The sequence below is a fragment of the Bos indicus x Bos taurus genome, chromosome 22, assembly GCF_003369695.1.
Source record: "Bos indicus x Bos taurus breed Angus x Brahman F1 hybrid chromosome 22, Bos_hybrid_MaternalHap_v2.0, whole genome shotgun sequence".
Classification (NCBI taxonomy): Eukaryota; Metazoa; Chordata; class Mammalia; order Artiodactyla; family Bovidae; genus Bos; species Bos indicus x Bos taurus.
The window spans coordinates 12449637-12464176 of NC_040097.1; the positions used below are offsets into that span (position 1 = coordinate 12449637).

Genomic DNA, 14540 nt, shown 5'->3' on the forward strand with positions numbered 1-14540 from the left:
CTCACTCACCTCAGCTCCTGCCGCTCCTTCATCCAGGCAGCCAGCACCTGCCGCGACTCGGCGTCCTGGTAGGTCTGGGGGAGACGGGTGTGCCAGGTGTGAGCAGCCGGGGGCAGCCCCCCACGCCCCGCCCGCCGCCAGCCGGGCCCCACACCTGCATGCGCTCCAGCAGCCCCGTGAGCGCCTGCTGCCACGTCAGCGAGTGCATGTACTGCTCCGTGTTGATGATGCGGATCTCACGCTCCAGCTCGGGGATGATGGCGCCTGTGCGCCAGCCGTGCCGCAGCATGAGGTCCTGGGGGGCCGGGGAGACTGGGTTCAGCAGCAGCCAGGAGAGACCCCCCCCACCTCCCCCAGGGGGCCCCGGCCCCCTTACCGCCAGGTCACTGTAGAGGTGGTCCCCGAAGTAGAGCACTCGGGGGCCGCGCCATTCTGTCAGCCGGAGGAAGTCAAACAGGTTTCCCTGGGGGGAGGGGGTACACAGCTACGCCCATTGTGCCGTGGGGGCTCCCCTGGGGCTCTTCTCCTCCAGGCTTCCCCATCCCCCAGAGGCAGCGAGGCCGGATGCAGGGCTGCCCTTTCCCGTGGCCTTGGGGCCACTCTGGGCCCTGGCCCTCGCTGCCTCCCCTTCACACTCAGGAAGGGGGTTTGCCCACGGTAGGAAGGCCTCCCCGCCCTGTGCCCTCACACCCGTGCAAGCGACGGCCTGAGTCCACTCTGGGAAACAAACTGCAGCCGTGACCCCACGGCCCCACAGCCAGCAGGCCACCCCGGCCCACCAATAGCAGACTTCCCTGTGAGGTGCCTGCCCCTCCCGCGCCAAAGCTGGAGAAAAGATGAAAACAGCCAGGCTCTATCCAACACGGCAGAGGAGGCTGGAAGGGGAGCAGACACCGGGGTGGGCCGGGACAGCCTGTCCATGGGAGAGGCCTGGGGAGGGGAGAGCCACAGGGCAGACAGGTAAGGAGGAAGAGTGAGGTGCAGGGGACCCCAAGGAAGAGGAAGTATGAGCGGGCGGAGTGCTGAGGATGTGCCAAGTTGGCAGGAGACAGGGAGAGAACATGAGGCCTAAAGGAAAGTCTAAAACCTGCCAAAGAAGGAAACTCAGTGTTTCCCACAAAGGTGGAGTGGCGCTCCTCAGGCTCAGCGGGAGGCCAAGACAACAGAGTGTCACCCTCACAGCCTGCCCAGGGGCCGCCAGCATGGGAGGCTGAGCAGCGGGCAGGTGCAGGGCCGGGGTACTGCCTGCAGCGCCTGGGCTCGGCACCCAGCAGCCCAAGGCTGCGCTACGGGCCTGACCCCCAACCCCGAACCCCTGTCTCTAAGAAGCCCCAGTTCAGCCAGGATTTCCACATTCCATCCAGAGCCGAATACTTCATCACCTCCCGCTCACAGCCACCTAACACCTCCCCACCAAGCACAAAGCCCCTTCTCACCTTCCTAGCCAGCCAGGAAAAGGGGTCCTCAGAGGCCTGTGAGCCGCCCCAACCAGGCTGTCTGGCTGCAGCAGATGGCTCAGCCCCGCTGAGTGGGCGCTTACTGAATGCCTGAGCTACTGAAGAGCTTCACGGCACATGTGAGGAGAGCATGGCACGGTGAGGCCAAGCATCGGGGCTGGGGCCCCTGGGAGGAGACAGAGCCCCAGCGGGTGTGGGGCAGCGCCCACCCAGCTGGCTCTCACCTGCCGGTAGATCTTGCCCTTTTCCAGGCGGGTGATGCGGTCCCAGTGCAGCGAGCCCTTCTCATCAAGTTTCCTGAAAGGCCTAGGGTGGGTTCAAAGGCCTGGGGTGAGGTTCAAGGGCCTGGTTCCCAGACTGTGGCAGAACAACAGGTGGCACGCCTGCCTCAGGACACAGAGCAGCAACCGCGCCCACTCCCTGGGCCGACCACCGGTCAGGCCTTACTTGCGTCGGTCGGTGAAGAAGCTGGGCTTGTCCGCTTGGACGATGACCACGTCAAAGAGCTGGCGCCAGTCGGGACCCACCATGTGCCGCATCCCCTTGTCCCTGGGCGGAGAGGGGCCGAGTGGGGCAGGCGGCCGAGGGAGGCTCCAGGCCTCTGCCACCCAGCTCGAGTCCCTGTCCCGCTTCCGCCCCCCGCGGGGGCAGGGGGGCTTACACGAAGCTGAAAGGGCTGTTGGTGATGAGGAACAGCTGCTTCCCATGGGCCACCAGGCGGCTCAGCACAGCGAACGTCTCGTCCCCTCGCAGGATGTACTTCTCTGGGAAGTACGTGGGGTGGGAGAGAAGGGAGAGGTGAGGGCCAGCCCCGTGCCGGCCCCGGCAGCCGCAACAGGGCCCTGGCCCCCCTTACCCATGTCCCGCTCGATCCACTGGTACATGAGGCCCTTCACGTGCACGTCTCGGATGGCATCCTAGGGGCAGCGGAGGGACAGTGAGGCCTCACTGGAGCCCAGGATGACCTGCCCTGCTGTGTCTGGGCTCCCGTCCACGCCACCCGGGGGCGCAGGCCCAGGCCCTTACTGTCACATCCTTGTAGAGGTGCGCCTGGTCAAACTCCAGGCCGTGGCCCAGGAAGTGGTCCACCACGCAGGAGAGCAGTGCCATCTCTGGCAGCGAGAAGATGTCCATGAACTGCTTGATGGAAGGGCCCTGGGGAAGGAGCACTGGCTGAGCAAGCCCTCCAGCCCTGGGGACCCAAGGGCAGTGTGGCCTTGGGGCGAGGGCTGGGACACCAGGGTGCAGGCACTGCACCCCGGGAGCCCGCCCCGGGAGTGTGCTGAGCGGGTCGCCTGGGCAGCAGTAGGCGGGCACCTACCTTGCCGTAGAAGCCGCTCATCTGGTAGAGGGGGATGTGCTGGGTGCCCCCGTAGAGCTCAATCACCTCTTCGTCTGGCACAGGCTGGAGGCCCCTGGATGGATGCACAGAGACCACCAGTCCAAAGTGGCGCTCTAGTGTAAGCCGGGGGTACGGGGCAAGGCCGGGGCAGCACTGACCTGTAGGCCGTCCCCAGCTGCACATAATGGAAGGCGTCAATCTTCATCAGAAGGCTCTAGGGGCACCACGGGAGCAAGATGGGCGGTGAGGCGAGCATTCGCCAACGGCTCTGAGCCAGCCTTTTCCAGCCCCCATGCCCCAGCTGGCTGGTAGAAAGGCACCCCACGCTTGACAAGAAGAAGTGCGGCTTTGAGGCCAAAGGAGTAGAAAGATGAGCCCACCACCGCCGGAGACAGGTGGCTAAGGAAGCAGTGGAGGCCCCTCAGGAGGGGCCGCTCACCTTCTGAATATCGTAGTGGAGGCCACGGATGGCAAAGCTGGGGTTGTACTCATACTTCCGAATGCCCTCTGGGTACTGTTGGGGGAAATGGGGCCAGGCCTGAGCCAGCGGTGTTGGCACACCTGCTCGCCGGGCAGTTGCCTCGGGATCCATTCAGCCATTCAGCCACCAGCCCCCAAGGGCTGGTCTGGCCTCACCTTGTAGTGCTCAACCAGGATGTCACGGGCGGCATTGAAGATCTCCGGGTGCAGCGTGTCCGAGTACTGGGCCAGGGTGTAGTCATAGTCAAAGCCGTACACCTCGACGTCGCGCAGGCTGATCTCATTGTTGGCATAGATGGCCGCAGGGTTCAGGAGACTGCACACCTCGGGGGGCAGGAGGTCTACAGGAGGAGGCGCCAAGTGTGAGGCGGGCCCTGAGACACCCTAAGATGGGTGCTCTGAGCTCGGCAGGTCAAACGGGCTCAGAGAAAAGCCCCCCGCCCAGGGTCACACAGGTGGGATAAGGGGCCGATAGGTACCGGGTGACCATGCTGACAGCCCACCAGCTGCCCCTCCTCCAGCCTTTACACGCCCCAGGGGACACCTGGCTATGCGCTGGCCCTCTCCACTTGCCTGAAGCTGGGGTGGGGTCTCAGGACCCCATCACCGGGGTAGGAGTGCTGGCTGAGGCCGGAGCTGCTCAGCTCTGAGCATCTGCCACAGGCCTCAGGGCGAGGCCCCTCTAATCAGGTTTCAGCCGCCCGGCAGCCCACATAATAGCATTTGCTGCCTGAAACTGAACAGGACCCCATGGGGCTCCTGGGCGCGGGAGCCTTCTGTCCCGTTTCTTGATTGTAGGGAGGAAATGCCAGCCTCCATGACCTTCCCTGGGTTCCAAAGGACAGATACAAACAGCTGCTAGTCCGGGAAGGCAAAGGATGCAGACACGGGGAGAGGCAGCTGAGAAACCCCCGAGGCCAGATCTGAGGAAGCAGAGAGCTCACCAAGAGCAGGAGGCGCCGAAGACACAATAAAGTGCAGGCCCTGCACACACCCCTAACAGCAGCCCCACCCTTGGGCCACTCCAACAACTCCTCCCCAATTCCTCCTGGGTTGGATGTGAGGTGGTTTTTCGGGGGCACAAGCCTGCTGTCTCCCCCTTGGCCTGGCAAAGCAATAAAGCTGTTTTCTTCTTCTTCACCCCAGACTCTCAGATTTGATTCTGCACTGGTGCGCAGAGGCTGAGTTTTCAGCATCAAATCTAGCCCCCAACATAGGGCTGACTTGAGAATGTATATAGTCAAAGCTATGGTTTTTCCAGTAGTCACGTAGGATGTGAGAGTTGGACCATAAAGAAGGCTGAGTGCTGAAGAATTGATGCTTTTGAACTGTGGTGTTGGAGAAGACTCTTGAGAGTCCGTGGACTGCAAGGAGATCCAACCAGTCAATCCTAAAGGAAATCAACCCTGAACATTCATTGGAAGGACTGATGCTGAAGCTCCAATACTTTGGCCACCTGATGCAAAGAGCCAACTCATTGGAAAAGACCCTGATGCTGGGGAAGACTGAAGGTGGGAGGAGAAGAGGGCAGCAGAGCATGAGATGGCCAGGAGCATCACTGGCTCAATGGACATGAGTTTGAGCAAATCGGAGATAGCAGAGGGCAGGGGAGCTTGGTGCACTGCAGTCCATGAGGTTGCTAAGGGTCAGACAGGACTTGGACTGAATAACAACATTTGGTACTTTAAATTAAATGTAATCAGTTGTAATTCTGTTATTGTAACCAAGTTTCCTTACACTGTAAGTTTCATTACACTGTAATCAGATGTTTAACCATGCCTTTCTAAGTCCTGTCATTTATAAACAGTTACTGTACTCTGATGCGTTTGCAAAACTGCTTCACCTTCAAGAAAATTTATGGGAAGGACCTTATGACAAATACAGGTCTCTAATAAATTTCATACCACGCCGCTGAGCTGGGTGTACTGCTGCACGTTCGGTACGTATAACAACTGGATATAAGCGATACAATGTATGGCCTTTAGTGTTCCCTCATTAACATACCTCTGAGCCTTCTCATGACACCTGATCGGCTTTTCCCCAACGTGGATTAATTAGGCACATACAAAGGAGACCCGGTACCAAGGGACATGATCTACATTCAGGTTGAACTGGACAGATATTTTGATTATCAATGCTTTCTACTGAAAGATTTGCAATCAGAAGGGGAAATGATAAAAGTGTGCATGTATTGAGGTATGGGGAAGTCCCTGGCTTATATTAACACATGGTTTAACTTTAAAAAGTGGCCTGTTTCGTGACCTCTCACAAACGCACGTTATGTCTGCTTTGCCACTGATGAGGGGAATGCATTTACAAGTCAAAGTGGAGGACAATGGTAAAGCTGAGTGACCACTGAGGATGTGATTTCACATTCCCGTGTTTTTATAAACTCGAAATTTCTGAGCTATGTCAGACTTGGGATGCTAAAAGGATTAAAAAGTCCCCCAACCTCTTCAAGATTTCAGCTAAAGACTGCAAGGATTACACCTGGATCAAGGCTGAGTAGAGCCCTTCATGCAAGGAAAAGCATCAGAAGTGGCAAAAGTCCTTTTTAAGGACGTTACTCCTCGGTGCGGCCTCCCCTCTGCTACAGAGGGGCCCGTGGGCCTGCTTTCATCACAGAAACAACACAGACAGCAAACAAAGCTTTGGGTACAGACTGGAAACCTCACTCAGCATGGAGGCCCCAACCTACGAGAAAGGCCGAAAAGATGGACTGCGCCCTGAGGAAAACTCTCCCCAAGCTGTGCCAGAAAACTCGTCAAAAAAGGAACGTCTTCCAGTTGTGGCTCCTAGAAGCGGGCTAGGATTGAGCCCCTGTGAAACGGCATACGAAGGCCCTTCCTGGCTCCTGAGAGGAGAGAGGGAAGCATTTCGTGGCACTGGAAAGCTGCAGGTGGACGACCGCATGTAAACCAGCGCCGGCGGGACCCGCCCTCAGCCCACACGTGCAAACATGACGCCGGAACCCAGCAGAACAGCCTCCGACGGAGGCGCACCCGCGTCTGCTTAGGCCAGTTTCCCAAGACAATACAAATAAAAATGAAGAAATGGGACCCAAACTTACAAACTTTCGCACAGCAAAGGAAAACATAACAATGGCAAAAAGAAAGCCTTCGGAATGGGGCAAAATATTTACAAAGGATGCAACAGACAAAGGATGTATATTAATTGCCAAAATATACAAATAGTATAACATCAATTCAACAAAAAGAACAACCGAATCAAAAATTTATGGCAAAAGACCATAAGTAAGACATTTCTTAAGAGAAAACATATAGGTGCCAATAGGCACATGAAAAGGTGCTCAACATCACTAATTATGAGAGAAATGCAATCAGAACTGCATAAAGGTACCACCTCACACAGGTTAGAATGACCATCATTAAGAAGTCTACAAGTAACATATGCTAGAGAAGGTGTGGAGAAAAGGGAACTCCATCACTGGTGGTAATGCAAATTGGTACAGAAACGATGGAAAATGGAGTGGTCAGAAAAATAAAATAGAACCACCATATGATCCAGCAGTTCCATTTGTGGGCATGTTATCAGTCAAACCATAATTCAGGAACATCCTTGGTGATCCAGTGGTTAGGGATCTGCCTGCCAACGCAGGGGACATGGGTTCGATCTCTGGTCTGGGAAGATTCCACACGCTGGAGAGGGTTCCCTGATGGCTTAGTGGTAAAGAATCTGCCTGCCAATGCAGGAGACACAAGAGACCTGGGTCGATCCCTGGGTCAGGAAGATCCCCTGGAGGAGGAAATGGCAACCCGCTCCAGTATTCTTGCCTGGAGAATCCCATGGACAGAGGAGCCTGGCGGGCTACAGTCCACGGGTTCACAGAGTCAGACACGACTAGAACATGGCAGGGCAACTAAGCGCCTGCACAACTGCTGAGCTCACACACTGCAAACACCGAGCCCCGCTCTGCAATCACTGCGCCCGCTTGCCCTGGAGCCCCTGGCCCTCGACAAGAGCAGCCACACGACGAGAAGCCCGTGCACCACAAGTGGAGAGCAGCGCCGAAGACAAAGCGTGGCTAAAATAAACACAGAAAAACCCATTTACAAAGATGCATACACGCCTGTGTTCATGGCATCACTGTACACAACAGCCAAGAAACAGAAACACATTTCCACTGACAGACGGACGGGTAAAGATGTGGTGGGTGCGTGTGCTTAGTTGCTCCGTCGTGTCCGACTCTTTGCAACCCCATGGAATAGAGCCTGCCAGCTTCCTCTGTCCACGGTATTCTCCAGGCAAGAATACTGGAGTGAGCAATCTATCCCTATCCCTTCTCCAGAGGATCTTCCCGACCCAGGAATCAAACCAGAGACTCCGGCATTGCAGGCAGATTCTTTACCAGCTGAGCCACCCGGGAAGCCCCTAAAGATGTGGTACATTTATACAAAGAAATATTACTCAGACATAGGGAAAAAAAGAACAAAATAATGCCACTTAAGGTTGCAACTAGAGATTATGATACTAAGTGAAGTCAGAAAGACAAATACCATATGATATCACTTATATGTGGAATCTACATAGGGCATACAGAGAAGGAAGGCAGGGAAGGTGGGCGAGACAGAGAAACACGGGCGGGAGGAGCTAGGGAGAAAGAGGGAGGGAAGAAAGGAGAAAGAGAGGCAGAGAGTCAGGGGGAGAGAAGGGAAGAGGTGAGGGAGAAACAAAGGAAGCATGGGGGACAGAAAGACACAGGAAGAGCAAGGGGGGCAGAAAGAGGGTGTGAGGGGGGAAGGCGGAGTGATGGGGGAGATGGGAAGAGAGAGGGAGACTGAGACGGGGAGAGGCAGAGAGCAGGAGAGGGAAGGAGGGCGAGACAGAGACAGGCAGGAGACTGAGAAGAGGGGTGGGGTGAAGGCAGAGGGGGGGAGAGAGGGGGCAGGAGAAACAGTGGTCAGAGAGAGAAAAAGGGAGGGAGACACAGTGACAGGGAGGGACAGAGAGCCGGGTGGGGGAGAGAGGGAGGAAGAAAAGAGAAAGGAGGAGACAGAAAGCCAGAGAGAGAGGAGGAGGGAAGGAGAGACAGAGATAGGGACGAAGGGACAGAGAGAAAGGGAAAGGGAGCAGAAAGACAGAAAGAGACCAGGAGACAGTCAGAAAGAGGCCAAGAGATACACAGGAAGAGAGACACCGAGGAAGACAGACAGGTGGAGAGGGTGGGAGAGAGAAAGAAGCAGAAAAGAGAGGGAGAAAGATCAGGAGAGAAGGAGGGAGGCAGGGAGAGAAAGGGAAAGAAAGAGGGAGGAAGTGAGGGAGAGGGAGAGGAGAGAGACAGGGCAAGAGAAACAGAATGAAAGACGGGAGAGTCAGGGCACAAAGGAACACACCTAAGAAGCAGCCGTCATCTTCTGGGCTCCAAACTCACTGCACATGGTGACTGCAGCCATGGAATCAAAAGACGCTTGCTATGACCAACCTAGACAGCATATTCAAAAGCAGAGACATTACTTTGCCGACAAAGGTCTGTCTAAAGGCTATGGTTTTTCCAGTGGTCATGTATGGATGTGAGAGTTGGACTGTGAAGAAAGCTGAGCGCCGAAGAATTGATGCTTTTGAACTGTGGTGTTGGAGAAGACTCTTGAGAGTCCCTTGGACTGCAAGGAGATCCAACCAGACCATCCTGAAGGAGATCAGTCCTGGGTGTTCATTGGAAGGACTGATGCTAAAGCTGAAACTCCAGTACTTTGGCCACCTGATGCGAAGAGCTGACTCACTGGAAAAGACCGTGATGCTGGGAAAGAGTGAGGGCAGGAGGAGAAGGGGATGACAGAGGATGAGATGGTTGGATGGCATCACCGGCTTGATGGAGATGAATTTGAGCAAGATCTGGGAGTTGGTGATGGACAGGCAGGCCTGGCGTGCTGCTGTCCATGGGGTCGCAAAGAATTGGACATGACTGAGTGACTGAACCTAACTGAAGAAACAGCCTCACAGAGAGAACAGACTTTTAGTTGCCAAGGGTGAGGGGAGGAGGGAAGGGATGGACTGGCAGTTCAGGGTTAGTAGAAGCAAACTCTGACACTTAGAATGAACAGGGGATGCAGGTTAGATCCCTGGCTGGGGAACAAACATCCCACATGCCTTGGGGCAACTAAACCAACTCGCCACAACTAGAGAACCTGCGAGCCGCAACTATTGAGTCCATGTGCTCTAAGCCCGTGCTCCACAACAGGAGAAGGCCGAGAGCCGCAACCAGATAAAGTCCACACGCTAATGAAGACTCAGCTCACCCAAAGAAAGAAATAAATGAAGTCATATGTTTAAAACAGTGCGGGAAAAAAAGGACTGAGAAGTATTGAGAGCAAAAATGGAAACCAGAGGCGAGGCACAGATGGTGGAGTAACAGGACAAGGAATTCACATCTCCTAACACAGTGTAAAGAGCAATACAGCATAGGAACCTGGAATGTTAGGTCCATGAATCAAGGCAAATTGGAAGTGGTCAAACAAGAGATGGCAAGAGTGAATGCCGACATTCTAGGAATCAGTGAACTAAAATGGAGTGGAATGGGTGAATTTAACTCAGATGACCATTATATCTACTACTGCAGGCAGGAATCCCTTGGAAGAAATGGAGTAGCCATCATAGTCAACAAAGAGAGTCCGAAATGCAGTACTTGGATGCAATCTCAAAAACGACAGAATGATCTCTGTTCGTTTCCAAGGCAAACCATTCAATATCACAGTAATCCAAGTCTATGCCCCAACCAGTAACGCTGAAGAAGCTGAAGTGGAACGGTTCTATGAAGACCTACAAGACCTTTTAGAACTAACACCCAAAAAAGATGTCCTTTTCATTACAGGGGACTGGAATGCAAAAGTAGGAAGTCAAGAAACACCTGGAGTAACAGGCAAATTTGGCCTTGGAATACGGAATGAAGCGGGGCAAATGCTAATAGAGTTTTGCAAAGAGAACACACTGGTCATAGCAGACACCCTCTTCCAACAACACAAGAGAAGACTCTACACATGGACATCACCAGATGGTCAACACCAAAATCAGATTGATTATATTCTTTGCAGCCAAAGATGGAGAAGCTCTATACAGTCAGCAAAAACAAGACCAGGAGCTGACGTGGCTCAGATCATGAACTCCTTATTGCCAAATTCAGACTTAAACGGAAGAAAGTAGGGAAAACCACTAGACCATTCAGGTATGACCTAAATCAAATCCCTTATGATTATACAGTGGAAGTGAGAAATAGGTTTAAGGGACTAGATCTGATAGAGTACCTGATGAACTATGGACGGAGGTTGGTGACACTGTACAGGAGACAGGGATTAAGACCATCCCCATGGAAAAGAAATGCAAAAAAGCAAAATGGCTGTCTGGGGAGGCCTTACAAATAGCTGTGAAAAGAAGAGAAGCAAAAAGCAAAGGAGAAAAGGAAAGATATAAGCATCTGAATGTAGAGTTCCAAAGAATAGCAAGAAGAGATAAGAAAGCCTTCCTCAGCGATCAATGCAGAGAAATAGAGGAAAACAACAGAATGGGAAAGACTAGAGATCTCTTCAAGAAAATCAGAGATACCAAGGGAACATTTCATGCAAAGATGGGCTCGATAAAGGACAGAAACGGTATGGACCTAACAGAAGCAGAAGATATTAAGAAGAGGTGGCAAGAATACACAGAAGAACTGTACAAAAAAGATCTTCATGACTCAGATAATCACGATGGTGTGATCACTCACCTAGAGCCAGACATCCTGGAATGTGAAGTCAAGTGGGCCTTAGGAAGCATCACTATGAACAAAGCTAGTGGAGGTGATGGCATTCCAGTTGAGCTATTTTCAAATCCTGGAAGATGATGCTGTGAAAGTGCTGCACTCAATATGCCAGCAAATTTGGAAAACTCAGCAGGGGCCACAGGACTGGAAAAGGTCAGTTTTCATTCCAATCCCAAAGAAAGACAATGCCAAAGAATGCTCAAACGACCGCACAATTGCACTCATCTCACTAGTAAAGTCATGCTCAAAATTCTCCAAGCCAGGCTTCAGCAATATGTGAACCGTGAACTTCCTGATGTTCAAGCTGGTTTTAGAAAAGGCAGAGGAACCAGAGATCAAACTGCCAACATCTGCTGGATCGTCGAAAAAGCAAGAGGGTTCCAGAAAAACATCTATTTCTGCTTTATTGACTATGCCAAAGCCTTTGACTGTGTGGATCATAATAAACTGTGGAAAATTCTGAAAGAGATGAGAATACCAGACCACCTGACCTGCCTCTTGAGAAACCTGTATGCAGGTCAGGAAGCAACAGTTAGAACTGGCCATGGAACAACAGACTGGTTCCAAATAGGAAAAGGAGTACATCAAGGCTGTATATATTGTCACCCTGCTTATTCAACTTCTCTGCAGAGTACATCATGAGAAACGCTGGGCTGGAAGAAGCAGAAGCTGGAATCAAGATTGCCAGGAGAAATATCAATAACCTCAGATATGCGGACAACACCACCCTTATGGCAGAAAAAGTGAAGAGGAACTAATAAGCCTCTTGAGGAAAGTGAAAGAGGAGAGTGAAAAAGTTGGCTTAAACCTCAACATTCAGAAAACTAAGATCATGGCATGTGGTCCCATCACTTCATGGGAAATAGATGTGGAAACAGTGGAAACAGTGTCAGACTTTATTTTTTTGGGCTCCAAAGTCACTGCAGATGGTGACTTTGCATGAAATTAAAAGATGCTTACCCCTTGGTAGGAAAGTTATGACCAACCTAGATAGCATATTCAAAAGCAGAGACATTACTTTGCCAACAAACATCCGTCTAGTCAAGGCTATGGTTTTTCCTGTGGTCATGTATGGATGTGAGAGTTGGATTGTGAAGAAAGCTGAGCACCGAAGAATTGATGCTTTTGAACTGTGGTGTTGGAGAAGACTCTTGAGAGTCCCTTGGACTGCAAGGAGATCCAACCAGTCCATTCTAGAGGAGATCAGTCCTGGGTGTTCTTTGGAAGAAATGATGCTAAAACTGAAACTCCAGTACTTTGGCCACCTGTTGCGAAGAGTTAACTCATTGGAAAAGACTCTGATGCTGGGAGGGATTGGGGGCAGGAGGAGAAGGGGATGACAGAGGATGAGATGGCTGGATGGCATCACCGACTCGATGGACGTGAGTCTGGGTGAACTCCGGGAGTTGGTGATAGACAGGGAGGCCTGGCATGCTGCGATTCATGGGGTCGCAAAGAGTCGGACACGACTGAGCGACTGAACTGAACTGAACACAGTGGCACCAACCAGGCGCTGCTGGCGGGGGACCCCAGACACCTAGGGGGACTGGAGGAACCTCCATGCAAGCAGGTAGGATGTAGTGGGGGAAGGAGGGAGGGAGGAAAAGCAGAGGCGAGATGGGGGGCACCCCTGAGGGGTGGCTGAGGGAGTGAGGGGAACATGACAAGGGTCTTCCCAACCTGCTCAGGACCCAGGGAGCCTGCTGGGGTCCAGGGCCTGAATCTCCACCTTCAGGGCTCACTCTGGCTGTGCAGGTCTTGAGTCTAAGCCCAGCCTCCCAGGGCCTTTTCTGGCTATTTTCCCCTTGCTGTACTGATTCTCTTTAGCTTTGTTGTTATTACATTTTTGTTTTTCTTATATATTTTTGGCCATGCCAGGAATCAAACCTGCCCCTCCCCCCAACACTGCATTGGGAGTGTGGAGTCTTAGCCACTGAACCACCAGGGAAGTCCCTATTATTTCTAATATATTTTCTAGATTTATTTTATTTTTTATTCGTTTTTACTGTTCTCCTTGTTGTTTCTTATCTTTTTTTTTTTTTTGGCAGCACTGTGTGACCTGCGGGGCCATGGTTCCCAGGCCAGGGATCAGGCTTGAGCTCCTGTGGTGGAAGCACCGAGTCTAAACCCCTGGACTAACAGAGAACCTCAGAATTCAGGCACTATTAATCATCGTGAGCTCTACCAGAAGCCCTCACCGCAGCACTGACCTACAGCCTGCAGACTCCAGGGTTGGACGCCTCAGGCCAAACAACCAGCAAGTCAAGAACACAGTCCCACCCATCAAATATAAAAAGGAGAGATAAAAAAAATTTGGTACAGATGAAGGAGCAATGTAAAAACCTACAAGACCAAACAAATGAGGAGGAAACAGGCAACCTACCTAAAAAGAAAATCAGAGTAATGATAGTAAAGATGATCCTAAATCTCAGAAAGAGAATGCAGGCACAGGTCGAGAAAATCCAGACGTGTTTAACAAGGACCTAAAGAACTAAAGAGCAAACAGTGATGAAAAACACAAGAAGAACCGGAATGGAAGCTACACTGGAATAGCAGAGTAACTAAACCAGAAGAACCAGTAAGTGAGCTCAAAGAATGGTGGAAAGAACTGCTGAGCAGCAGAATAAAGAAAAAAGGAACCAAAATAAATGAGGACAGTCTCAGAGACCTCTGGGACATTACACACACCAACATTCAAATCACAGGGGTCTTAGAAGGAGAGAAAGAGTTGGAGAAAAATACTGGCAGAGATTACAGTTGAAAATATCCCTAACACAGGAAACAGGCACCCAAGTCCAGACAGTCCCAAACAGGAGAAATCCAAGGAGATACACAAAGAGACAAATATTCATCAAACTAACAAAAATCAAAAATAAAAAGCAGCAAGGTAAAAGCAACAAAAACAGACAAGGGAATCTCCATAAGGTTATCAGCTGATTTTCCGCAGAAACTCTGCAAGACAGATGGGATGGCAGGACATATTTAAAGTCATGAAAGGGAAAGAAAGTGCAAACAAGATTACGCTATCCAGCAAGGATATCATTCAGATTCCATGGAGAAATCAATAGCTTTACAGACAACTTCTCAGGTGTTTAAAACCCAGCACTTCCAATACAGGGGGCATGGGCTGGATCCCTGGTCAAGGAACTTAGATCCCACATCCTGCATAGCTCTGGCAAAAATAAAATGTAAAAAGCCTTTACAAACAAGCAAAAGCTAAGGAATTCAGCACCACCAAACCAGGTTTACAACAAATTCTTAAGGAACTTCTGTAGGCTGAAAACACAAGAAACTGACTCACAAAACAGATACAAAACAATAAGAAAATGGTAAAAGGAACATGTATGTTGATAATTATCTAGAATGTAAAAGGATTAAATGCTCCAAGCAAAGGACACACACTGGCTGAATGGATGGAAAAATAAGAACAGTATAGACGCTGTCTAAAAGGGGCCTACATCAGACTTGGGAACACACACAGACTGAAAATGAGGGGATGAAACAAGAT

At 51.6% G+C, this 14540-nt stretch overlaps 1 protein-coding gene across 2 annotated transcripts in view; it reads right to left on the reverse strand.

Moving 5' to 3' along the window:
• NT5DC2 (5'-nucleotidase domain containing 2) overlaps positions 1–14540 on the reverse strand; it is a 51479-nt gene that overhangs the window by 403 nt on the left and 36536 nt on the right. The window contains exons 2-13 of one of the 2 annotated variants that reach the window (XM_027522349.1): positions 3436–3620; positions 3239–3313; positions 2958–3013; positions 2779–2872; positions 2484–2612; positions 2314–2374; positions 2119–2221; positions 1905–2006; positions 1682–1763; positions 377–463; positions 155–295; positions 10–74 (exon numbers count right to left, since the gene is read on the reverse strand). In XM_027522349.1, coding sequence (XP_027378150.1) covers positions 10–74; positions 155–295; positions 377–463; positions 1682–1763; positions 1905–2006; positions 2119–2221; positions 2314–2374; positions 2484–2612; positions 2779–2872; positions 2958–3013; positions 3239–3313; positions 3436–3620 — 1180 coding nt within the window. The other variant, XM_027522350.1, reaches the window with a different exon arrangement.